Source organism: Macaca fascicularis, chromosome 4 (assembly GCF_037993035.2).
Source record: "Macaca fascicularis isolate 582-1 chromosome 4, T2T-MFA8v1.1".
Lineage (NCBI taxonomy): Eukaryota > Metazoa > Chordata > Mammalia > Primates > Cercopithecidae > Macaca > Macaca fascicularis.
Window position 1 is genome coordinate 95,633,750 of NC_088378.1, and position 27,749 is coordinate 95,661,498.

The window sequence follows — 27,749 nt, forward strand, 5'->3', positions numbered from 1 at the left end:
CCTTCAAAACACTATCTGTCAGTGATTATCGAGACCAATTGATATTCTTCCTCCAGCTTTCCTGCCCTCCAATTCTTGGATTGGAGATGGATCTTTGCAAATGTCAGATCTGATAATATTAACCCTACTGGAGAGCCTTGGTTACCAACCAACTTATTAATGACATAGAGATTCTTCTTGTGATATTATCTTCTACCCGATCCAGTCCCACTTATTATTACTTTAGCACTACTCCCCAGCCAATCCCATCCTTTTAAGCTAGCATTGTCCATTTGAAATAGAATGTGAGGTATATCCATTTTTTCAGTAGACACAATAAAATACAGATGAAATTTTAATAGATTTTTAAACCACATATATCCAAAATATTATTTTAGCATATGTCAATATAAGAAAGATTATAGACGAGCTGTTTTATGGTCTGTTTTATGTACTAAGTTTTCAAAATTCCACATGTATTTTACACTTACCGCATATGCCAATTCTGAATAGCTACGTTTGAGGTGCTCAGAAGCCGCTGTGTCGGACAGCACAGTTGTAAAGTATTTGCTGTTTGGTGATATGCCATGCTTATCTAGTGCCTTTTACTTTTGCAGATGCTGCATCCTCTTATTGAAATAGGGTCGTACTTCACTGTCTTCTTTTTCTAACCTCATTTACCAACCCACTGTTCAAACACACACACTCAGGAAATTATAATTGTGCTTAACCTCTGCTAATACCGTAAGACTCAATTTAGGCATTATCTTCTATAGAAACCTTCTCAAACTCCCTCTGTCCTCTAATCTTAGTTTTGAGTTTACTAAGCTTCCTCTGCTTCCTTTTATCATTAGTACTTATAGACTGTCGTATTATTTTTTTTTCTCTCTTGGTTGGGAATCACTTAATGGTAAGGGATCAGTTGTATTTTACTCATTTTTGTATCATCAGCTCCATCTATAATTCAGTGCCTGACACTTCGTAGGTGTTCAGTAAATGTCTTACAAATGAATGAATGAATGAATATTGTATGATGTTTTCATTTGACTAAACTTTGGGAATATATACTGTACTTAAGATGCTTTAATTTGATCCATTGTTTAAAGTGTTTAAAATAAGCTGGTTATGTCTTACATTTTAAGTGTAGCATTTACTGTGACCTGATTGATCATATTTGATCATACTTTAAATCCAAACTTTATTTTTTGGTTTTATTTATTTTTTGTTTTATTTTTAACTAAAAATAGTTTGGTTTTTAAGCAAGATTATGCAGATAAGTAGCAGAATAAGGAAAATGCTTATAAATACGTGGGGACATGTATTAGAAGAGTGGAGAAACTTATTTCTCCTTTGCGGAAGAGAAACAGTTGTAGTTTTCTTTTTTTTTTTTTTTTCTTTTTTTTTGAGACGGAGTCTTGCTCTGTCACCCAGGCTGGAGTGCAGTGGCCGGATCTCAGCTCACTGCAAGCTCCTCCTCTCGGGTTCACGCCATTCTCCTGCCTCAGCCTCCCGAGTAGCTGGGACTACAGGCACCGGCCACTTCGCCCGGCTAGTTTTTTGTATTTTTTAGTAGAGACGGGGTTTCACCGTGTTAGCCAGGATGGTCTCGATCTCCTGACCTCGTGATCCGCCCGTCTCGGCCTCCCAAAGTGCTGGGATTACAGGCTTGAGCCACCGCGCCCGGCCCACAGTTGTAGTTTTCTACAAAAACTAACTGCTTCTCTTCAGCAAAGGAGAAAAACCAAATGTAGCAATATGGTTTTTACTTTTATCTCATCTTTTTTGGGGGGAGGAGAAATGTCCTTGTTTATCTTTCTTAAGTTTATTTCCATTTTATTTGCCTAGTTGTCTGTTGTGTGAACTCTTGCTGGCAGCAAAGGTAGCCAGTCAGCAATGTTTTATACAAAGAAGCTGAGCACAGGGATATGTCAGGAAATTAACAGTTTATTGATTTTACCGTTTTTTCTTAAAACTAAGATCGTTTACTTAGAGTCAGATGAATTAGATACCATTATAATATTTATATACAATGGACTCTGTAGCTTAGATTTGTTTTCTGATTCATTTGTAATCGGAGATAAAAGAAACTTCTGGCACTCGAGGATCTTTAGGTTATCTTTTTTTTTTTTTTTTTTTTGACCTGTTATGTGTAATCTATACTGTTTGAGACTTTTTACTTTTTTTTTTAAAGGAGAGTTTACTTTTGGATGAGCAATGTCAAGAATTAGATTTGGTAGCTTTCTATTATTGCTGTAGTAGCATGTTTAGCCAGCTTTAGGAAATAAACAGTTCTTAGGAATTGAAATTGGGTGCAAGAATTATAATTTTCCTTTTTTGCTTTTATCTAGTTAATTCTTTGATTATCATTGAGAGGGAACTAATGGACAAGTACTCCTCACTCCCCTACTCCCCCCCCCCACAACAAACAACTGTTAACTGACTCATCTTTACTGTTCTGTTCATCTAAGATCACTTTTTTCATTTAAAAAAAAAGAATGGGCCGGGTGGGGTGGCTCACGCCTCTAATCCCAGCACTTTGGGAGGCCGAGGTGGGTGGATACGAGGTCAGGAGATGGAGACCATCCTGGCTAACACGGTGAAACCCTGACTCTACTGAAAAAACAAACAAATTAGCTGGGTGTGGTGGTAGGCGCCTGTAGTCCCAGCCGCTTGGGAGGCTGAGGCAGGAGAATGGCGTGAACCCGGGAGGCGGAGCTTGCAGTGAGCTGAGATCGCGCCACTGCACTCCCGCCTGGGCAACAGAGCGAGACTCCGTCTCAAAAAAAAAGAGAATAATTACATTCACTCAATAGTATTATGACTACATTACATTAGTCATTACATTAGTGAGAAATTATTGTTGTAATTGCAGGTGAAATTCATTTTGTTTGAAGCCTTATTAGGTTTTCAGTTATTTAAAATTAACCTGGAAAAAAATATTTCAGCTTTAAAATGGCAGTGACTCTGAGCAAAACTTTTTGATTTGCTGACTTTTCTCTCAGGAATTTTAGAGATTTAAGTTATTCATATGCAATTATTTTGAAAGAGGGAAGATTTAATTAACATTTTCTTTAAAACAAAAAGGAAAATTTTATAAAATGGAACTTAATATTCTATTTGAAATAACATTATAATCATTCATTTCACAAATAATGAATGGTGGGTGGTGTGTTTACTATGGTGAACTAAACAAACAAGATTTCTGTCTCACGGGTCATATTTAGTAGGAGAGGTAAGACAATAAATGTAAGATTATTTCCAGTAGTAACAAGGTCTGTGAAGAAAATAAAGCAGAGTGATAGGATAGAGTGACTGGGCTCACTTTAATAGAAGATTGTCAGGGAGCCATTTTTGAGAAAGTTATGTTTGTGCTGAGAACAGGAAGAAGAGAATGAACCACTTTTGTGAAGTTCTAGTTAGTGCAGCAAGTACGAAGGCTGTTGGCAAAAATCGTTTATGTTGAAGGCACAAAAGAAGGTTAGCTTACCTGAAAAAGGAAATTTGAGAGGAAGAGTCATGTAAGGATAGAGAAGTAGACAGAAGGGCACAACTTTGTATGAGTTTGCAGGCCTGGTTAAGGACTCTGACAGCCATAGGAGACCACTGAAGTGTATTAAGCAGGAGAGCAGTGCTGGTCTGATTTCTGTTTTGAGTTGCTTTTTCTCACTGCTTTGTGAAAAACTGACGTGAAGCAAGGATGAAAGTGGAATATCAGTTAGGAGGTTATTGCAGAAGTCCAACAGAGAAAACGTGGATGTGGACTAGATTCACATGACTTAGACTAGAGCAGTAGCACTGTGGATAGTAAGAAATGGTCAGATCTGGAATATAGTATGGAGATTAAAGTGTCTGGTTTTACAGATGGTTTGGATGAGAGATGTAGGAAGAAGGAATCCAGGACGATCTTTAGATTTGTGTCATGAGTAATTTAGTGGATGGATTTACCATTTAATGAGGTCAGAAACATAGGAAAGAGTTGAGGTGGAAAAGGGACAGATAATGATTTCAGTTTTGGACATGTAAATTTGAAATGATTTTTAGATATCCAAATAGAACTGTCAAGTAGGAAGGTGAATATATGAATTTGGAAGCCAGGGTAAATGAAGTCTAGATGAGATCACCTAAGGAGAGAGTATAGATAACATGTGCTACGCTGTGTATTCCAACATTTAGAGATCAGGAAGAGGAGGCAGATTCAACAAAGGAGACTGACAGGAGACAGCCAGTGAGGTAGTAAGCAAACCAGGAAAAGCAAGTAAGAGAATTTTTAGGAGGGAAGGAATGGTTGGTTATGTCAAACACTGCTGTGAGGTTAAGGACCAGTAGGACAGAAAATTGGCTGATGGTGGGAGGAGATGTGCAAAAGACGAAATAAGAAACTTGGCTGATGGTTTTAGGAAGGTGAATGTCATTTGTAAGCTTGACAAAAGCTGTTTCAGTGGAGTGGTGGAGATGAAAACCTGACTAGTGTGGGTTCAAAAGGAAATGTTTGGAAAAGAAGTGATAGCATTCTAGGTTAAAGATTACTCTTCAAAAAACTATTGGAAAATTGGAGTAGAGAAATTGGGTTGTAGATGCAACAGAACATGGAATCAAGCATCAGCTTCATTAGCACCTCTTCGTTGATAGGAATGATCCTGTAGAGAGGGCACAATTGCAGAAACACAATCCTTGACATTGAGAGGTAGTATGGGAAAGAAGATGAGTAAAAGTTTAGCTTTAAAAAGGAGCAGAAATGCTTCTTCAGTTTTAGCAGAGTTGAGAGGGCAAAGAGGATGGGATAGATACAGGTGGAGGTGGCTTCAAAGATGAGGTAGTTATCATCTGATTATTATCGAAATACTGAGTAGGTCACTCAACTAAGACTCAGAAAACTTATAGTCTGTTTCAAGTTTTACTAACTGAGCTTTCTGACCTTGGGCCAGTTGTGAACTGGGTAAGTCATTTTGTTTTTCTGGGCCTCAGTTTCCTAAATATTTGCAAAGGAAAGACTTGATTTCCTAGGGTCCTGTCCAGTGGTAAATTGTTATGTAATCTTGTTAAGCCGTTGTAGTTTTTATTGCTTTATACATTAGAAGAAAACTTAATTATTTTCTTTACCTCATCTTTATCTATTTCTCTTTTTTTGGTCTAATTTTTTTATGTCTTTTCTTTTTTATTTAACTTATATTCTATTTGCCTGTTTGCTTAATTGAGCTATTTTTCTGAAGTGCTATTAGCCAGGCAGCTACAAGTTTCTAGAAGGACTAAGGACTAAGTTTTTACAAGTGAATTTTCACAAGTGTCTGAGTTTCCATTCTCTAGGAAAGCTAAGTTATTTGGGTTGTTATATTTCCTAAGGATGTACTTGCTTATTAAAGGCAATGGTGAATTGTGAGATGATATAAGTATTACACATAGGTTAGAAAAACCTACCTTATTTCACAATAGAACCTAACTAATCAGAAGTTTAGCAAAGAAAAGAATATATTCTCTAGTGCCCCTGGGGCTGTTCTTGTTATCACTGTGAGAAACATGCTCACCTGTTTAAACCCATGGAATGGAGTCAGAGGCACAAAGAACAGTGAAAGTGATACTTTTAATAGTTGATACTTTTATTTTTTATTTATTTATTTATTTTTTGAGACGGAGTCTCGCTTTGTCGCCCAGGCTGGAGTGCAGTGGCCGGATCTCAGCTCACTGCAAGCTCCGCCTCCCGGGTTTATGCCATTCTCCTGCCTCAGCCTCCCGTGTAGCTGGGACTACAGACGCCCGCCACCTCGCTTGGCTAGTTTTTTGTATTTTTTAGTAGAGACTGGGTTTCACCTTGTTAGCCAGGGTGGTCTCGATCTCCTGACCTCGTGATCCACCCATCTTGGCCTCCCAAAGTGCTGGGATTACAGGCTTGAGCCACTGTGCCTGGCAAGTGTTGATTTTTAATAGTAGTTTTGCAGGATTGGGTGTCTGGTAGGCAGGCACACCCAGGGCAGCTACAGCAGGTAATTTATCTCCTAGCACACAAGTTCCTCCCCCAGTTCTTCACTGGTCGAGTACTATTGTGTCCGCAGTTGGTTCCTTCTGGTGGGTTTGTGGTCTCGCTGACTTCAGGAATGGAGCCATGACCTTCGTGGTGAGTGTTACAGCTCTTAAAGATGGCATGGACTCAAAGAGTGAGCAGTAGCAAGATTTATTGTGAAGAGGGAAAGAACAAAGCTTCCATAGCATGGAAGGGGACCTGAGCGGGTTGCTGCTGCTGGCTGGGGTGGCCAGCTTTTATTCCCTTCTTTGTCCCCTCCTATGTTCTGTTTCTGTCCCATCAGAATGCCCTTTTTTCAATCCTCCCTGTGATTGGCTAGTTTTAGGATCCTGCTGATTGGTGCGTTTTACAGAGTGCTGATTGTTGCATTTTACAATCCTCTTGCTAGCTACAGAGCTCTGATTGGTGCATTTTACAATTCCCTTGCTAGCTACAGAGAGCTGATTGGTGCATTTTACAGAGCTCTGATTGGTGCATTTTACAATCCTCTTGTAAGAAAAGTTCTGCAAGCCCCCACTTGGCCCAGGAAGTCCAGCTGGCTTCACCTCTCACTATGGGGTTACAATCTTCCTGGACGTTGCGTAAGTTTTATACCTCTTATAAGGTTACCCTTATAAGGATACCTTATAAGGCTGATAGATTACACCATCCCCTTCCTTTCTTAAATTTCGATTTCCCAATAACTAAACTTTCTTCCCTTTTATTGGCTGACCCCTCCTCTACATTCTATTCACTTATTGTGACCTTCTATGTGCATAAGCCCTGTGGTTTGTTACATTTGCAGGTTGGCTGCCAGTGCTTAGATTTATCATGCCTTGAAAGTGGACCATTTAAAATGTTTTCTCACTAATTCACTCCTCTTTTCTACTTACTTTCTTTGGTTTCATTTTTATTTAAACCCTTCTGGTCCTTGAATTGCTTTAGAAGTTTTTAACTTTTTTCTTTCTAGGAGAGTGAGTTTAATTTGGTTTCTAATAGTAGCAGGTTATTTTGCTGGTAAGTTATGGGCATTTGCTTATTAATAGCTGTTTTAATTAATCTCTGTGCTAGTCCCCTCACAAGGGATAATACAACATCCCACTGCTGTTAAGACTCCTGCCACAATTATGAGAGATGTAAGGATTAAAGCTACCATGCATTTCCATTTTTTAAACCAGCCTTCTAGCCAGCCCAAAAATGAGTTATTAATTCCAGCATTTTCTGCCAGTTTGTTGGCTAGAGTTATTAGTCCTTGTAAAATTTTTGTGATGGTTACATTTGGGGCAGTATTGTTAGGAATGAAAGTACAACATTTCCCACCCAGCATAACACATATGCCCCCTTCTTTTGCTAGTATTATGTGTAGCGCAAGCCTATTTTCCCAGACCATTTGGCTGATGGCATTTAACTGGCTAGCTACCTCTTTGAGAGCGTCTGAGTATAATTGATGAATTTTTGTTGATTATAATCGATGTAGTTAATCTAATCCACATTCTTATTAATAGTTGACCACTAGAAGAGTGCTGACTTAAACCTAGCAGGTATTTGGTTTCCAGCCTTAAGTTGATTAGGTATCTCCCTAGGGACTCCTGTTAACACATATATTGGGCTTAAAAGAATTTGTTACATCTTTTCGGTTTTTGTGGCCATGTGTATTTTTGAAAATCTTATGGAATGTCAGGGTGAGGGGAATGGCCAGTTGGACTAAAGCACAAGTCCCGGTCCAATCAGATGGTAACGGGTTAACGGAGGTTCCTTTTCCCACAATATCACATGACGTTAGCACCGGGTATGTGGAGAGCTGAGTGATTGCCATTGCCTTACCACTGATGTTTAAGATGTGGGTGCAAGTTGAGGATTCTCCCATGGACTTATTGAACTCTGCCCCCTGCCTAGAGAGACAAGAGGAGTGGTTTATATTCCCCATAGAGAATGAGGGAATTGCTCTGGGATTTGACTTCCGCAATGCAGGAAAGAGCAATGACAGACTTTTGTAAGTTTCATTTTCCTATGCATCCTTGTTCTGGTATAGAGCCAACATGCAACACATCCTTCAGGATTGATCTTTTATCCTAGGGGAAACAGAACCACCTTTGCCTGAGGTTGTTTTGCAGCACACTCTAGCAGTTACTCTTGTTGAGGGCTTGTACGGAAATTTTGACCCATTCGACCCGGGCATTCACATCCCTGTACCCTGTCTCAGTTTCTAAGGTTTGCCTTAAATTCTTTACCTCAATTATTTTTACCCTTTTAGGGTTATTACTTGGTGGATTAAAGTGTTTATTGGGGTTTGGAGTTGGAGTAGTCCCCGGCAAATGGAAAGTTGAGTTTTTGATTTTTGAGAACGAATTGCCCTGGGGGTCTTTCCCTGTGATATCTGCTCCTTGCCCATATACCCAAGACGCTTCCTTTGGTTCTTGGTTTAGAATGGCTGGATTGTTAATGGTGATGAGTATAGGAATGCATTTTAAATTCTGGCAGTTATTTGGCGGGGAGCCCTTGGGCAGATGTAGTTTATTCTTTAAGAGTCTCCAGCTCGGAGTTACCCACCCCGTGTTTACTGTCCAACCCTGAAATTGGGTAGTTTACCATACATCATCCCAGCTGGGGCAGAGTCATGCACTACTGTAACCTGTATCTGGTTAAGGGCAGAGATATTTATTTGCCTATGAGAGCTGTCTCTGATTTTTCAAATTCCCACAAAGTAAGACCAGGTAGGCATTAAATCTTATAGTTTGGAGTGCTACCATCTTGGTTACATTAATTACCAACTTGATTGGGTAGGGAGGAGTTCCCTGCCAGTTTCCATTTTGACCTTCTGCTTTTTGTACAGTAGCCCATTTTAGCCATATTAACTTCCAGACATGGGGCCAGCCTATGTTTTCTTGTTGGATTTTTTTTTAGAGTTAACTTTAAGGGTTCCTTAGGTGACCGATGCACCTTTTACTGTTGTTTTCCCCTCCCCTCCCTTCTGGGGTCTGTTTTACGAGTGCCTTGATTGGAGTAGAGTGAATCTGCTGGCGTTCAGCTGTTTGCATGGCTGTTTCAGTGCTTAGGAGCACTTGATGGGACCTTCCCAGCTTGGGTGGAGCTTACCTTCTTTCCAAGTTTTAGTCAGCATCAAATCACCAGGCTGGAAGTGGTGAACAGCAAACTTAAGAGGCGGAGTTTGAGTTTGAAGTCCTTTCAACCTAAGGGATGACAGGGTGGAGGATATGGCCAGTTTATAATTTCTTAAGAATTGATCCTTGGTTTCCATAGTAGGGAGATTTGTAGCTCTGCCAAAATATAGGAGCCCATATAATAACTTGTAGGGGGACAATCCCAAGTTTTTTCCTGGGGCTGTTCTAAGGAGTGCTATTGGGAGACATTTGGTTCCAGGCATTTTAGTTTTTAAGGTTAGTTTAGTGATAGCTTTTTGAGAGTTTGATTTATTCTTTTTATCTTTCCAGAGGAAGGGGGATGCCAAGGGGTGTGAGTATTCCATTTAATTTGTAAACCTTCCATAATTCCCTTTAACACCCTTGAGGTAAAGTGACTCCCATTGTCTGAATTAATATTTTTCACCAGGCCAAATGTAGGTAAAATTTGTTTTAATATTATTTTGACCACATTCCCGGCAGTGGCTATTGGAAGAGGAAAGGCTTCCACCCTGAGGGAAAGGTGATTTATGATTACCAGTAAATACTTTAGTTTTCCTGCTTTGGGCATTTCTGTGAAATTTACTTGAACGCTTTGAAATGGTCTTAGTTCGGGAGGCCTTCCTCCTGTGGCCTGTTTTCTAATCACCTTTTTGTTTACCCTTTGACAAGTTACACAACTTCCACATACTTGTTTACTGAGGGTATAAATCCCTGTACACCCATAATTCCTAAGTATTGCATCACACAGAGCCTGGAGTCCCCAGTGACTCCCTAAGTGTAATACAGACATTAGTTCTTTTATTAGAGGTTTACTCACACTAGCTTTCCAAAACTGTCCACTGTTATCTTGGCTGTCTGCTCCAGCTTGTGGCTCCTGCCGCCCCCACACCTGCAGCTGCACTCCCTGGCCTGCAAGGCCAGTTCTTAGTTACAAAGTTAACTTTCACGAGACCTTGCCCTACTGGGTCCTCCGGATCTAATCCGTAGTATTTTTTCATTTGATCGCTGAGCCTCTGCAGGAATGCAGAGGGAATTTCCTCTTTTCTTGTTGAATTTCAAATGCCTTTGAGACATTTTGTGTCCCAGGAGTGGACTCTTTGATCCCTTTAATTATTAGTTTCCTGAGGTTCTGCATTTGGGCCCAGTCCTGGGATTGTGATTATTCCAGTTGGGATTGACATTTGGAAATTTTTGTTTGGCTGGCAAGACTGTTTGCCTGGAAGGGTGTTGCCTCTCCCAGATGTCTATGACCGCTTTCCTAATTATTCCCTTTTCTTCTCCTGTGAACAGGATATTTATGATAGACATTGTTTTAGCCCAGGTGTGAAAGATGGGTCCTAGGAATTGGTCCAGCTGGTCTGCTAAACCGAGGGGATTTCCTAGGAGTGGTTTCATTTCTTTCTTTTTTCTCTTTTTTTAAGTATAAATGATCAACCAGAAATTATCTTCAAATAAATAAAACCAGAATTATGGTTTTAAATAAAAACCCAAAATAAAGAAACAGAAAAGCTGACACTATATGAAGCAGAGATAATTCTTGGACCAGAAGAGACTTTAAACAGAAAATGTTTATGTAGTATTCTCAGAGAAAAAAAAATATTACCTCGGTAATGCAAGAACAGAATAATTATTTTAAAAATCGGAACAGGAAAGAGTTCTTAGAAATGAAGATATTGGCATAATTTTTTAAATGATGGTCTAGAAGATAAATTGAATAAAACTCTTTGAAAATAGAAGAAAAAAAGCAGGCTTATTTAGGAGAAATTTCAAAAAGAAAATGGAAAAAAAGGTTAATTACCTGAAAAACAATATAAGAAAACCTCTGGTGCTTAAAGATACAGATTTCCAGATTGAAAGGAAGAGGGGGAGAAAGGGTCCCAACACAACGAAAAAGGCTCACTGGTATTCATGTTCTTGTGAAATTTCAGTATAACAAGGGAGAAAGCCCTAAATGCACCTAGGGAGCGAAAAAAGGAAAAAGATAACCTATAAAGGAATGAGAATCTATTTTAGTATAACTAGAGTGTAAATTCCCTAAGGTCAGGGACTTTTTGTTCATTACTGCTACATAGAGCTCAAGAAATATATTTTGAATAAAAGAGTGACTGTAACATATGTGTCACAAACAATGCTGATATATATATATATATATATATATATTTTTTTTTTTTTTTTTTTTTTTTTTTTTTGAGACGGAGTCTCGCTCTGTCGCCCAGGCTGGAGTGCAGTGGCCGGATCTCAGCTCACTGCAAGCTCCGCCTCCTGGGTTCACGCCATTCTCCTGCCTCAGCCTCCCGAGTAGCTGGGACTACAGGCACCCGCCACCTCGCCCGGCTAGTTTTTTTTTTTGTATGTTTTAGTAGAGATGGAGTTTCACCGGGTTAGCCAGGATGGTCTCGATCTCCTGACCTCGTGATCCGCCCGTCTCGGCCTCCCAAAGTGCTGGGATTACAGGCTTGAGCCACCGCGCCCGGCCTATATATTTTGAATAAAAGAATGATTATAACATATGTCTCACAAACAATGCTGAGGGTTTAAAAGACAGTGAAGCAGTGTCTTCAAAGTTCTGAGAGAAAATAACCTAGAATTTGGAATGTATGAAAAGTAATAAGTGTGAGGTAAAATAACAACATTCTCAGGCATGCAAGGACTTATAACATTTACTTCCTAAACCATAAACTCTTTCTGAAGAAGTTATTTAAGGATGTGGACCAGTAAAATGATGATGGAAACTAATAAAGATGACATGGTCTAAATGAAATAGTGCACTAACTCAGGAATTTAATAAAAGTAATTCCAGAATGACAGCAGTACAATAGGTCTAGAAAGTAGTTGATTTAAATTAGAATAGGAAATTCAAGGAAAATGTCTTTAGGAGGAAGAATGGAATGGACTTAGGGCTATTGGTAGATTAAGAAGCTGGTAGGTATTAGTGATATAAGAAATGTTTTTTCCCCTTAATAGGAAAAAAAGACAATTAGGAATTCTAAGAGAAAAACCATGCATAACCAACACGTAGTTGCATGTTGCAACCGTATAAAATGAAGGGTGAGTTAAATCCTCATCTTTCATAGTCTAAAGTTGCTAACTCAAGATATAGTGCACACATAAAGGTATAAGCCATTAAAATGGTTGTTTCAGGGAGCAGGACTTGGATAGTGGGGCATTGGATATTTCCTTTATTTATTTATTTTTATGGAACTATGTGGATATATTTGGGGGCGGCAGGGAGAGAACACTGTTTGTGTGTTCTTCCCCTTGTCCATAGAAAGTTGGTGGGCCCCTCAGATTTAGATAGGATAGGTCATAGGAAGCTACTTCTGCTATGCAAATGTAAACAGAAATAATTTTCATCTTTACCATATAACCAACTTTTAATTATATTACTGGAATTTAAACTGAAAGTTGTTGACAAAGAACATCAGTTATAATTTACTGAGCATCTCATATGTATTGGAATTGTTAATATAGTTGTTGATATTTACCAAGTTCTTACTGTGTAATAGTTATTGAATTATCCCATTTAATCCTCACAAGAATTCTCTAAAGTAGTTACTAGTAATATTATCTTTTTACATATTAAAAAATTAGACTTACATTGAGAGGTAAACTCTCCAGATTTACATAGCTAATGAGTACCAGAGCCACTTACTTGCTGTTATCATTATCCTTTTCTTCTAGACAATTTTTTTTCATGTATAAATATTTTTTCACATAATTGCAGAGTGAAAGATTCACGCTGATTTATGTATATTTTTAATATTAGTACTTGCCATAGGAATTGTTGATTTTAGATACAGTAACTAATTTTGAGACTGAGATTGCTAGATATATCAGAGGTAAAATCAAAGTCAAGTGTTTTTTTGCTGTTTAAAATATTTTTCTAAAGAAAATATCAAATACAGAATTGGAAATATTAGAATAATGAATTCAAAAGTCTTCTATCAGTTTACATAATCGTCAACTCATGGTCAATTTTGTATCTCTACCCTTACCCATTTTCCTTTGGGTTATTTTGAAGCAAACCTCAGACAATTTTATTTGTAAATATTTCAACATATATATCTAAAAGATAAAGATTCTTTAAAAAGATTATGACAGTATCAATGTCTCACCTAAAACAGTATAATTCCTTAATATTAAATATGTGGTCAGGGCTGGGCATGGTGGCTCACATCTGTAGGTCTGGCTACTCAGGAGGTGGGAGGATTGCCTGAGCCCAGGAGTTCAAGGTTGCAGTAAGCCATGATTTTGCCACTGCACTCCAGTCTAGGCAACAGAGCAAAACCCTGTCTCTAATAACAATAAATAGTGTTTAAATTTTCTTGATTATAATTTTTTAATACAGCTTATTGTAATCAAGATTGAAATACTGTCCATGGATTGCACTTGGTGGTTGTTTCTTAAGCCTTTCTTATTAGATAAATACCCTCTTCTCTCCTCTCTTGTTCTGCTTGCAATTCGTTCATTAAAGAATCTAGTTTTTTCCTGTAGAGTTTGCTACAGTCTGGATTTTTTTCTGATTGCTTCCTTGTACCTTGATCTCGTACTTTCAATGTCATTTACATTTAGAGGCTTCATTAGATTCAGATTCAGTTTTTGTGGGGAGGAGGGAACATTACTTCAGAGGTATCATTGTGTCCTATCAGAGACATGGTGTCTGGCTGTTACTTTTCTGGAGCAATACAGCCATTTATGATCATTATATAGCTTCATTATTTCTTTAGGAGTTGTGAAATGTCACTCGTCTAATTCTGTCATTTTAATACTTTGTTTTTTGTTTGTTAACTAGAATAATTCCATAAAGAAATACTTTCCCCTCATCTAATATTTTGTTATTTTCAGATAATAGCTTTTTAAGAGTATATTATAGCAAGATGCATGTGTGATTTTTTTTAATGTATAAATTTTTAAATTAAATGAGATGGTTTCCTAGAATCTTCCAAAGGTGAATAATTAGGTTTTTGTAAAATATATGAACTCAAGGATTTAAATACTTTTGATATGTTTAAATCGTTTGCTAATTATAATTCGTATTGATGACAAATTTGCCTTGTCTTTGGCAAGTAGTTCCTTGAAGTTGGCTCCTGAGTCTATTTGACTGACACTCCATCAGTAGTGTCTGATAACTTCCTTGCTTTCTAGTATGACCAGACTGCTATATTCTTAGATTTATTTTGTGTGTTTCCTCCCTCAGAAATGGAATCAGGCGTTTCACGAGGAACTTTAGGTTCTTTCAATGGGAAGTGGCATATAGACACTACTTCTGGGTTCTAGGAATGTTCCTAGTTTTTTCCTTGTTTCTGGGATTTTTCAGTGAACAAAGTGAGTAAGTTTTTTAAAAATAAATAAAAGCCATCATAAATTCATGCTGTCACTCATAATTCAAATTTTGAATGTCAAAGTTTTAAAACTCACATTACTTTATATTTAATTCTTCTATGTTGAAAATTCTAGTGCCCAACTGCACCAATAATAATTACTCGTTTGTTTTATTTCACAGTACATGTGTATAAGTGTGAGAATAAAATATCTGAGTAGCAAAATATGATTCTTCGAATGGCTTTAAAATTTTTTTTACACTTTTTTTTGGTCATTATGTCTCACTAGGAATAAAAAGTCAAGTTATTGTGTTTTAAAGTCATTCAAACTGGTTAATTTATGTAGTTTTACCACCAACCATGTATATAGATTGATTTATCTAATTTTATTTTGATTTATGGGAATTGCTTTTCAAAAATCTCATTTCTAAAAATTATAATTTCTAATGTTAAATTTACAAAAATTATATACAAGGAAGCCAAGCTTCTATCCCTTTCCCTAAACTCTGCTTCCTTCCTTCCCCTGTAGCTGTGTTTAGTAAGCTAACTACCAGCACATGGGGCTTCTTAAATTAAAATTAATTAAAATTAAATAAAATTAAAATTAGTTCTTCAGTTATACCAGCAACATCTCAAGTGCTTCATAGCCATATGTGGCCAGCCACCATCTTGAACAGCACAGATTATAGAACATTTCCATCCTGGCTGAAAGTTCTGTTGGACAGAACTACCCTAGCGAACCCATTTTATTTTTCTTAATTACTTGATTTCTCCTTCTACTTAAAAATATAAAAAATTACATATGTTACCCTTCTTCCTTGATAAATGGTAGCATACTACGTGCTTTGTTTCCATCTTTCTTTTCTCTGTATATCCTAGAGATTACATCATACTGTGAGCAATACACAGAGATAGTCTTCATTCCTTTAATAGCTTCATAGTATTACATATACTTCATTGTGTGGATGTTTATAATTTGTAAGACCAGTTCTTATTGGTCATTTTATTGTTTTAGTTTTCTACTTACATTAGTGCTACAATAAATAGTGCTGCCTTGTGCATGTCCTTTCATATGTTATTACTAGAAGAACAATACTTTTAATACTAATTTCATCAATGGGATTTTTGTTTCTTCTAAATTGGATTATAAAAGTAATCTAATTTTGTTGTGTTAGAAAACCAGAATATGTTAATGGAGAGAGAAAATTATCCAAAATCCATGTTGTCAGGCAGGCACTATTTTGGTGTTCGTGTATTCCTTGCTTTGGAAAATGTTTTCAGTTTCTGAATTCAGATAAGAATAATAGTGTTTTCAGTTTTTTTTTTTAAATGAATATGTGTAGTTGAGATCATACTGTATGCACTGATTTGAATTTTTTCTTTGCGATAATAGTATAAGCATTTTCCTTAAATACAAACTTTTTGTAAACATTCTCAGTAGGTTCATGATATTATGCTGTATGGATTTGTACAATACTTAATTATTCCTCAATGATTAGGCATTTAATTTGCTTCCATTAAAAAAATTGTACTGTACTGCATTAAATATTTGCACATAACTTTTCTCCTAATTTTAGCATTATTTTATTGGAATCCAGAAATTATTGTATTAAAGGTTAAAGCATAATTAAAGTGACAATACATTTTGCCAGTGTTTTTCCAGAAAACTCTGTGGATCTTTTTCTGATAGCAACTCTGACAGCATTGAGTGTTATTATTTTGAAAAATCTTTAATAATTTGTGTTGCCTTTTTGGAGTCTTATATATTTTGCCCATTTAATTTTTTATCTCATATTTTTCTCAAAGGATGATATATTTATGTATTGAAGATGATAATTTTTTTGTCATGTTTGCAAATGTTTCCAATCAAGTATTTTTTCTTTTAGTTTTTAAAAAATATACTTTAGTTTTACATTTTTGGTGTGGTCAATCTTGGATATTTTTATTTATTCTTTTTTCTTTTCCTTTGTCCTTTTTTTTTTTTGAGCCAGACTCTCATTCTGTCACCAGGCTGAAATGCAGTGGCGCCATCTTGGCTCACTGCAACCTCTACCTCCTGGGTTCAAGCGATTCTCCTGCCTCAGCCTCCCGTGTAGCTGGGACTACAGGCGTGCACCACCACACCCAGCTAATTTTTGTATTTTTAGTAGAGATGGGGTTTCACCATGTTGGTCAGGCTGGTTTCGATCTCTTGACCTCATGATCCGCCTGCCTCAGCCTCCCAAAATGTATTTATTCTTATTAGCAGGTTTATCCTTTATTATCACCACTACCTCCACTCCCACTGCCTCCCTGCCTAAACAAGAATAAACTGGTAATTTGATCATTATTGTCCATTAAAATTCAGCATTTGTCTCTAGTATAACTCTTAAAATTAAACAGTCAACTTCAGTTAACATTTATTCAGAAGTAGTTGTATGACAGGTACTTATTATCTGTCTAGGCTGTGACAGTCTGTAGTTCCTCCAAATACTGTAAATAACTTATCTGTGAAAATATAGATAAATTGTAGCCTCTTTTAAAAATTGTAAGCTATGTATTATTTTGCTTTTAGTGTCTTTCATTGTAATTAATTGTAGAAATGACGTAGAGACTGTATGATAAGTCTCCTTTCCCCTTCCTTAATTTCAGGGCAAAAAAGTTTATCTTCTGGATGCTAATGTGAATTGTGGTCTACAAATACATTGTGGAGAAAATAGATTGCACAGAAATGAATATTATCAGGATCTGAAGACTGTGAAAATGTTTTTCAGTATTGTCATAGTCTCCTCTGGAGAAAATAATCTGTGAAACTATGTGAATAGAAACCATTTTTCAAAACAATGGGGGAAAGAGCAAGAAGTCCAGGTACTGATCAAGAAAGAAAGTCAGGCAAACACCATTGTTCTTATTCATCTGATTTTGAAACGCCACAGTCTTCTGGCCGATCATCACTGGTCAGTTCTTCACCTGCAAGTGTTAAGAGAAAAAATCCTAAAAGACAAACTTCAGATGGCCAAGTACATCACCAAGGTAAGTTTTCTTTAAAAGAGTCTGATGGACCTAGAAGACTCATTTTGAGTGCTTAAGGAAAACGTGTATGAATGAAACTCTTTTATTAGTATATATGTTGTTGTATACATGGAAGTGGGTTAATTTACATTTTATAGATTATATACTTATATATAAATGTTGCTTGATGGTACTATTAAATTTGTTATATTCAGAGTCATACAATATACAGAAGGAAACATACCTAAGCCTTCTCAGTTTGTTTTTTCTTTTTCCTAAAGAAATGCTTGTCTTGGGGTTTCCGAGATACTGTAAAGGCAAAAAAGTTTATAAATCATATGTACCTTTTTGTATCTTCATTTTTTGAAAGTAGAAAAAGCATTGATATAAAGTGGTTAAGGGACATTTTTAATAGATTGAGTAAAATTGCTTCCTCTATGTAATACAGTGTTTACTGTAAAAATTCAAATTAAACCTAGGAATGGAATTGGGGCCTTTGGTGTAATTTGCTTTCTTTTGAAGTGTGTTATAATGGAAACTGGATTAATCATTAGAAGTCATTTTTGTTATTAAAATATTACTAGAATGGAAATAGGCCTTCATACATATTTGACTATATAATATTCTACAAATATCTGCATCTCAATAAATCTCTGGTCAAGAAAACCCCACTGTAGTTAGTAACAAAATGTGTAAGGTTTACAAGTACAGCGTAGAAAAATAAGGCAAATGAGATAATTATAGTACCTATTAATAAAAGTAGCACAGCAGTAGCTTAAAATGGTGAGAGTTTAGATTGCAAGGCAGGGAGTGATAAAATTGTGGGTGGAAAAGGGAAACAAGGGACCACATTATGAAACACCTTGCATCCTGTGCTAATGTATTGACTATTTTTGTGGGGAATAGTTAGCCATTGAAAGGAGTTAAGCAAGGGCATAATGAAGTTTGCCTTTATAAAATTTTTATTTCGAAAAATAATATTTGCTCATTAAAAACTACAAAGAATGTGTATTCCTTTTGAAAAAAACCTTTCATGGACCCCCAGTCTAGCTCCTCAGGGATTTCCATACTTCTAACCATTTATAACAATTGGGAACCTTTTTCTTTTTCTTTTTTTGTGAGTACAATGCTTTGTTGGTGGTGGTATTTTGGTCTCTTTCTCTAAATCTGTCTCAGTGAGGGGCCTGTTACGATTTTGTAGTTGAGAGCATGATGTCTTATTAAACTTTTGCTGTATAATTAAGAACTAACAAAACAGATCTTAGGGTTGAACCTTAGAAAATGCCTGTTATTCTGAAGAAATACTTAGGGTATTATTGGTAAGGAATAGTTTAATTTTTTTCTTCATTCCTCGGAAACAACTTAGGAGGCCAATTAAGTAGTTAAAACTTTGTAAGCCTTACCTTATTTGAGAAGATAATTGAGAAAAGCTGTGAAAAGCAGTCCAGCATCAGCCAGAAATTTTCAATTATTGTCTTCAATTTGACTTGTACTGTTTTCTGTTTTACACTGTCCTTTGAATTAAAATCTGTGATAATTAGTCTGCCTTAGACCAAGTAACAAGACCAAACTGATACGTTTCCGTAAACACTAAGTTAATTTCTCTTGGTTTAATTTGCAATCAGTATAGACTAACCTAAGGACAAAACAAATGTGATTAAAACAGTATTTTAAACGAATTTTCGGGTTTGCATGTTCGATAGCATATTCTTCCTTCCCCTTCCTTAATTTTCAGCATACTTTGTTTTTTTGCATAAAATTCATGTTGCATCAGAATTTATCATGGCAAAATTTATTAAGTTTTAGTTATACATGTTCATTTATTATGTTTATTCTTTGTTTTTTCAATAATATAAACATATCGATTTTTTTGGTGGATGCATAATTTATTTTTACTACATTAAAAAAGTTAGTCATATTATTTTTAACACCTGAAGGAAGAAAAAGCAATTTTCCACCCACTTTTTAGGAGTGACTTAACAAGGAGAGATGAAGAATGATATACACAACAATCATCTTTCTTCTTACTCTTATTAACACTTGATAGTTTAAAATATTTTGTCTTGATAGTTTTAAAAATGAAAATAAAAAGGTGGATGAAAGCTGGAAATATTTGTGAGTTCCAGTTAATGGTCAGTTTGTAGTTATAGAATATGCTAAAAAATTTATACTCAGAGTTTTAGGATGTCAGAAAGTTGGTTGTGAAAACCCTTTTTTATCTGACTCAAAATTTTTATCCTGATTCTTATATTATTAGGCTTTAACTTTTCTTTTTTTTTTTTTTTTTTTTTTTTGAGACAGAGTCTCGCTCTGTCGCCCAGGCTGGAGTGCAGTGGCGCAATCTCGGCTCACTGCAAGCTCCGCCTCCCGGGTTCACGCCATTCTCCTGCCTCAGCCTCCCGAGTAGCTGGGACTACAGGCGCCCGCCACTGCGCCCGGCTAATTTTTTCTATTTTTAGTAGAGACGGGGTTTCACCATGGTCTCGATCTCCTGACCTTGTGATCCGCCCGCCTCGGCCTTCCAAAGTGCTGGGATTACAGGCGTGAAGGCTTTAACTTTTCGTATAAAACAAGTTGCTCTGTGAAGTTTCGTTTTATAAGCAGTATAATAAAACCATATTTGGAACAATTGACATTCATCTTCATATATAATTATTTTTATGTATAAAGTTTCTGTCATTCCAAGAGCTGAGTACATATCCCATAATAGTGTATATATACCAAAATTCCATTAACTACATATCTTGGGAAAGAAAACTGAAATGATGGACATTTCAACTTTAAAATTATATTCTAAAGTAATGCTGCCCACTGGAAGTATAATGCAGGTCACAAATGCAAGCCACAAATGTAATTTTATATTTTCTAGTAACCAGGTTAAAAAAGAAAAACAAATGAAATTAATTTTAATAATGTGAGTATTATTTCTACATATAGTAAGTATAAAACATTGTGAAATATTTTGCATTATTTTTATTTTTGAATCAAGTGTTCAAAATCCAATGTGTGTTTCACAGTTATAGCATATCCCAATTTGAGCTACCCATATGTCAAGGTTCTCAAAAGCTGTGTGTGGCAGTGGCTACCATAATGGATAGCATAGTTTCAAAGTAGCAATAATTAAGTACTCCCTCATTTCTTTTTATTACTGCTTCCTTTCATGTATTCAGTCATTTATAGAGCTGGAATCCCAAATTGATACACATTCTGAACAGTTTCTATAAAATCTTTTATCTTTTTAATGAAACTTTGTAATGTTAAATTATGAAAATTACTTGTTATTCTTTACTTATTTACAAAATGGAATCAAGTATCCATGGCTGATGAAATGGGGAAGGAAAGGTTGGATCTTCTAGTGTTTCTTGAAACTTTTGTACTCTGGAATGCGTTTTCTCCTTGAAAAAAAAATGCAGTCACCATGTAGATTAAAGATGATTATTCTTAGCAGACTTTCAAATTCCTCTTTTAAAGGGCTGGTGCTCTGAATATTGAGGCTTAAGTTTAATGAACTTTTAGTAAAAATAAAAACATTATTTCAAATTTTTGAGAAATGTGATTTAAAATGTATTCTTTAAAGATTTCATATACTTACATTTTTTAGGATGTGATTTTTTGTTTTCATCTCAAATTAGGTGTTTTTGATTTGAACATCACAGAAAAGAAATCTTCTGAGAAAGCATTTAGAAACACACCTGTACTTCTGTTTTCCATTTTCAATCACCGATAAATGGAATATTCTTATTACTAACAGAGAATACGTAGAACATTTAACTCTCCCAACAACCTAGTTGTGTCGATGACATTGTCTTCTTTCTATGGGCTGGGGAAATAGACTTGGAAAGGTTTGATTGAATTGTCCAAATAGTTAAGTGATAAATTTGAGCCACAAATCTCACTGTATAATATGCTGTCATCCTGTCCCCAGGTAAAGTTGTAATTAATGTAGAGAAAACATACATTTTCTTTTCCTTGTTTTTTTTTTTTTTTAGTTTTAAGTTCAAGGACACGTGCAGGATGTGCAGGTTTATAACATGGGTAAATGTGTGTTATGGGGGTTTGTTGTATGAATTATTTCATCACCCAGGTATTAAGTCTAGTATCCATTAGGTATTTTTCCTGATCTGCTCTCTCCGCTTGCCCTGCACCCTCTGATAGGCCCCAGTGTGTGTTGTTCCCCTCTATATGTCTATGTGTTCTCATCATTTAGCTTCCACTTATAAGTGAAATCATGTGTTACTGGTTTTCTGTTCCTGCGTTAGTTTGCTAAGGATAGTGGCCTCCAGCTCCATTCATGAACCTGCAAAGAACATGATCTCATTTTTCTTATGGCTGCATAGTATTCCATGGTGTATATGTACCACATTTTCTTTATCCAGTCTATCATTGGTGAGCATTTTGGTTGATTCCATGTCTTTGCTATTGTCAATAGTGCTGCAATGAACATACATGTGCATGTCTTTATAAGAGAATGATTTCTTTTCCTTTGGGTATACCCAGTAATGGAATTGCTGGGTCATGTGGTGTTTCTGACTTTAGGTCTTAGGAATCGCCACACTGTCTTTCACAATGGTTGAACTAATTTTAACACTCCTACCAACAGTGTATATGTGATCCTTTTTCTCCACAACCTTGCCAGCATCTGTTATTTTTTTTTTACTTTTTAATAATAATTCTGACTGATGTGCGATGGTATCTCATTGAACCCCATTAAAAAGTGAGGAAAGGACATGAACAGACACTTTTCAAAAGAAGACATACATATGGCCAACAGGCTTATGAAAAAAAGCTCAACATCACTGATCATTAGAGAAATGCAAATTGAAAATATACATTTTCACATTTCAAATAATGATCCCAGTATCTTGGCACGAATGACTTGAATATCACAATGTTTTGTCCAGTGTTTGTTATGTACCACGCTAATGCTGATGATGCTGATTACGCTCATGTTTGAATTCTGACTTGCCGTCTTATCTAAAAAGTTAAAAATGGTTAAAGCTTGACACTGCTGTCTTTTAAAGCGATGTAAAATAATTCTGTATAAACTATTGGGATATCATTTTTGGTGGATCAGAATATTTTTTACCTTTCTTAAAATATTGCACACCTTTCTTAATAGAAACCTATTTAGAGCTCTAAATAAAACTTGATCTTTTACTAATATTGTAAAATCCTTTCTTAATGACAAAAATAACTAAAGAATGTTATGGACCCACTTGTGTTAGGATGAATAAATAACACTGCATTTGGTATAGCTTTCACTTTACATTATTCCTGTTTCTTTTTTAGCCCCTCGGAAACCAAGCCCTAAGGGTCTACCAAACAGAAAGGGAGTCCGAGTGGGATTTCGCTCCCAGAGCCTCAATAGAGAGCCACTTCGGAAAGATACTGATCTTGTTACAAAACGGATTCTGTCTGCAAGACTGCTAAAAATCAATGAGTTGCAGAATGAAGTATCTGAACTCCAGGTCAAGTTAGCTGAGCTGCTAAAAGAAAATAAATCTTTGAAAAGGCTTCAGTACAGACAGGAGAAAGCCCTGAATAAGTTTGAAGATGCTGAAAATGAAATCTCACAGCTTATATTTCGTCATAACAATGAGATTACAGCACTCAAAGAACGCTTAAGAAAATCTCAAGAGAAAGAACGGGCAACTGAGAAAAGGGTAAAAGATACAGAAAGTGAACTATTTAGGACAAAATTTTCCTTACAGAAACTGAAAGAGATCTCTGAAGCTAGACACCTACCTGAACGAGATGATTTGGCAAAGAAACTAGTTTCAGCAGAGTTAAAGTTAGATGACACAGAGAGAAGAATTAAGGTACCATTTCTCCAGCTTCTAATTGTACTTTCTTGGGATGTTTCTTATTGGGCATTTAATGTGCTCTTTTAAAATTGCTTATTGCAGTTTGATATTTGCTTGGAAATGAAAACTATTTTTAGTACTGTTTTCTAAGTAAAAGATTTGGGAAAATTTAGTATTTTATATTTAAGAGGAAGATGCAAAAGATTGTGTACATTAATGAGCTACATGTTGACTGATGGATCATAGTCATTTTGGGAAAATACTCTATTTGGTTATCTGATTGTTTCTCTAAAATTGGAAATGACACTGTAATAGCCATAGTATATAAAACTGACCTTTTGGGGCCACTGTGTAAGAAATGCCACATGAACAATGCCTTCTGTTTTTATATCTATGCACATTGTCTGTTAAAGATTAATTATAGTACATCTTTTTGGACATGATCTGCACCTACTCCCCAGAATGAAAAAACTGTTAGAGCGTGGGTGGGAGACTGTTAGGACTAACTAGTCTGAGAATACAGCAGCTCTTTTAAAAGTATTTCTTTCCTGAATGGAGAGAGGAAAAGAGTCCTATCCCATGACTTTTACACAGGGAACTCAGTTGCCACCTTCTGTGTATATGTATCAGACAGAAGCCCTGAGTCAGGTTCTGTTGCTTAAAATTGACAAGTAGTTTGGAAAGCAAAGGTACAAAAAAGTATGGCAATAATGCTTGCTGTGAGAGTGAGCAAAGGAAGCTCAGAACTATAAATAAATTAGGTTTCTGCAGTATATTAATTAGATGTTTTTAATACATGGCATGTTGTGGTACTTAGTCTATATAATATGCCATGCCCATTATACCAGTGCCATGCCCAGGGACAGGGACTCATTAAATACACGCTGTACATCAGTGGCCAGAAAAAGCGCCTATTTTTTTCCTCCAAAATTTGCAATTATTGTCTTCTGTTTCAGTGCACAGAAGATATCCTATTATGTAGATTCCAGTAATGATCAGCTCACAGTGCAAAGCAAACAAACTATTTTTAAGAGCCACTTACCCATGAAGTAGGGTAGGAGTGGGGACTGAGAACAGTTACCATAAACAACCAATAACTGACATTTTAATTATTTTTAAAGGGAAGCATAAAATGTGCCACATAATGGATTTTAAAATTAGGAAGAGCACAGATTGCTAATTAATAAATATGATAAATAGCTGAGTGTGTATATAAAACTACATATAGAGAACATGAAATTGCAGTGCATACACACACATATACAACCATATACTGCAGTTTTCTCTTATGTGAAGGGGATTGACAGGTGGTGGCGGGGGAGAAGAAAGAGAGAAGAGATAAGAAATGGGACTGACCCTGTGGATTCTGAGTTATACATGGAGGTGAATTATATGACTGCTCACTTGGGAGCATGAAAATCAGTCACTTATAATGTTAAGTCTTTGAAGTAGTTAACCATATAGTGTCCTCATTTTTTTTCATATTGGAAGTTTTTAAAATTTTTATTTTGAGCTCATTGTAGATTGCCATGCAGTTGTAAAAAATATGTAGAATAACTATAATATTACAGCCAGGAAATTGGTCGTGATACATACAATTCATCAACTGCATTCAACTTTCCCTAGTTTTACGTGTATGTGTATTTAGTTCTGTGCAGTTTTATCACATGTATAGATTCGTGTGACTACCAACATAGTCAAGATATAGACCAATTCCATCATAAGAATCCCTTGTATTTTGCCCTTTTGCAGCCACAGCTACCTCCTGCCTTTCCCTCACTAACCTATGACATCAGCTAATTTGCTCATTATTTCTCTAATTTTGTCATTTCAAGAATGTTATATAAATGGAATCACACAGTATCTAACCTTTTGACATTGGCAGATTCCGCTTATACATTCACTCAAATGGTTGCATGTATCAATAGTTCCTTTTTTCCCTGAGTATTCCATGGTATGCACCACTAGGGAGTATTATGGTACATCCTGTTGAAGGACATTTGGTTTGTTTCCAGTTTTGGGCTCTTGACTAATAAAACTGCTATGACCATTTATGTGCATATTTTTGTTTGAATATACATTTTAATATCTCTGGGATATGTGCCTGAAAGTGTACTTGCTAGTTTTATGATAAATCTGTGTTTGATGATGTAAGAAACTGCCATTCCATTCTTTTTTTTTATATATACTTTTTTTCTTTGTTGTTTTTTCCATTTGTAACAATCATCAGAACATTCTTTTTTCCAAAGTAGTGGTACCATTTTTTATTGTCCCTCCAGTAGTGTATAAGTGGTGCAGTTTCTCAGCGTCTTTGCCAGCATTTGATGTTAACACTTTTTAAAGTTTTAGCTATTTTGATAGCTATGTAGCATCATCTCATTGTGGTTTTACTTTGCCTTTCCCTAATGGCTAATGATGTTGAACATCTTTTCATGTGCTTATGTGCCATCTGTAGATCTGTGCATTTCATTCATATTTTCTGCCCATTTCCTAATTGTATTGTTTGCTTTATCTATTTTTGGAGAATTCTTTATTATAATCCAGATATAAGGTATTTGTCAGATATGTGGTTTACAAATGTTTTCTGCCATTCTGTAGCTTGTCTTGTCATCCTTTTCATAGTGTCTTTCAGAGGAGAAATTTTTAATTTTGATTTTTGATGTGGTTCAGTTTAGCAGATATATCTCTTGTGGATTGTGCTTTGGTGTCAAGTCTAACACGTCACCTATCCCTATTGTCCTTTGCCTGTTTGTCCCAAAGATTTTCTTCTATTTTTTCATCTCCCAGCTTTATCGAGGTGTAATTGACAAATAAAAATGGATTACTTTTAAGGTATACCACTTGGTGTTTTATAAAATTATGGTTATGGTTTTATGTTTTATACTTAAGTCCATGATTCATTTTGATTTAATTTTTGTATAGACTGTGAGGTTTAGGTTGAGGTTCTTTTTTGTTTGTTTGGCTTATGGATGTGTAGTTACTGCAGCACCATTTGTTAAAAAGATATCCCTCCTTCATTGAATTGCTTTGGCACTTTTGTCAGTTGGGCATATTTTTATGGATTTATTTCTGTAGTCTCTATTCTGTTCTATTGATCTGTGTGTCTATTCCTTTGTTGTTACTACACACTCTTGATTACGTACAGCATCCATAATAAACCTTAACATTAGAGAGACTGATTCCTCTCATGTTATACCTCATTTTAAACATTTTAACTGTTTTAGCTACTCTTGATCCTCTGCCTTTCCACATATTTTAGAATAAGCTTTTCTATATCTACAAACATCTTCCTGGAATTTTTGTAGGAATTGCATTAAACATAGATCAATTTGTGGAGAATTGGTATCTTTACTGTGTTGAATATTCCTATCTTGAACATAGTATGTGTCTCTATTTAGGGAATCCGATTTTTTTCATCATTATTTTGTAATTTTCAGAACACAAATCTGTATATGTTTTAGATTTATACCTAAATATTTTATTTCCTTTGGTGCAATTTTAAATTGTCTCAATTCTTACTAAATTAGAAAATTACTTGTGAACTTTTATTTTTGAATTTCAAAACTTATTTTTGTTGTAAAAGTTATTTACACAAGGAGTTAAGAATGTTTTGTGCAAATCAAGGAATGACTTGGTTTTAGAAGTTTACTCCCAAGTTTTAGAAATACTGGATTTATCAACTGTATACCTCAAAGTTGGGTTGGTACATCTAAACTGCTTCATTTCTGCTATATTGGAATCAATATTTAATATGTTATTATGAACCTACTTTTTTTGTTTTGAAACAGAGTCTCACTCTGTCCACCAGGCTGGAGTGCAGTGACATGATCTCGGCTCACTGCAACCTCCACCTCCCAGGTTCAAGCGATTCTCCTGCCCCAGAGTCCTGATTAGCTGGGATTACAGGCACACACCACCACACCCGGCTAATTTTTGTATTTTTAGTAGAAATGGGGTTCACTCTGTTGGTCAGGCTGGCCTCAAACTCCTGATCTCAGGTAATCCACCCACCTTGGCCTCCCAAAGTACTGGGATTACAGGCGTGAGCCACCACACCCAGCCATGAACCTACTTATCTTAACCCAATAATTTCACATCAGCTGTTGTACCATAGTAGCTCACTTGTTATTTGGGGGGATAGGGGGAGTGTAGCCAGCGCAGCCCACCTGAGGGTAATTGTTCTCTGCTTTTTAGCCTACTTTTTCATACTTCCTAAATGCAGCCTCTGGTTTTTAACCCATTTTGTACATCTTTCAAGATCTCAGCAGTCAATCCAGAATTTGAAATATTTACTATTGAGTTTTTTACTCTACTGCAAAATTCAGCATTTGTTTTTGTGCCTCATTTTATTTTTCAAATTTTATTTCAGCCAACACTATTGATCCTTTCTCTTCTAACTCAGGTATAGTCAAACCACTAACTGATTAAGGGAAGAAAACCAGAAACTTGATTGTGATGTTTCATTTTGCAAATTAACTAAAACCCAAGAAAGTCCTGGGTATCCCTTGAAATTACA

At 35.9% G+C, this 27,749-nt stretch overlaps 1 protein-coding gene across 4 annotated transcripts in view; it reads left to right on the forward strand.

Moving 5' to 3' along the window:
- LCA5 (lebercilin LCA5) overlaps positions 1-27,749 on the forward strand; it is a 53,071-nt gene that overhangs the window by 1,978 nt on the left and 23,344 nt on the right. For 2 of the 4 annotated variants that reach the window (XM_045390267.3, XM_045390268.3), the window contains exons 2-4: positions 14,315-14,442; positions 17,070-17,450; positions 22,719-23,248. In XM_045390267.3, coding sequence (XP_045246202.2) covers positions 17,261-17,450; positions 22,719-23,248 — 720 coding nt within the window. In that variant the 5' untranslated portion in view covers positions 14,315-14,442; positions 17,070-17,260. The remainder of the gene's footprint in view (positions 1-14,314; positions 14,443-17,069; positions 17,451-22,718; positions 23,249-27,749) is intronic. The other 2 variants (XM_005552500.4, XM_005552499.5) reach the window with 1 other exon arrangement.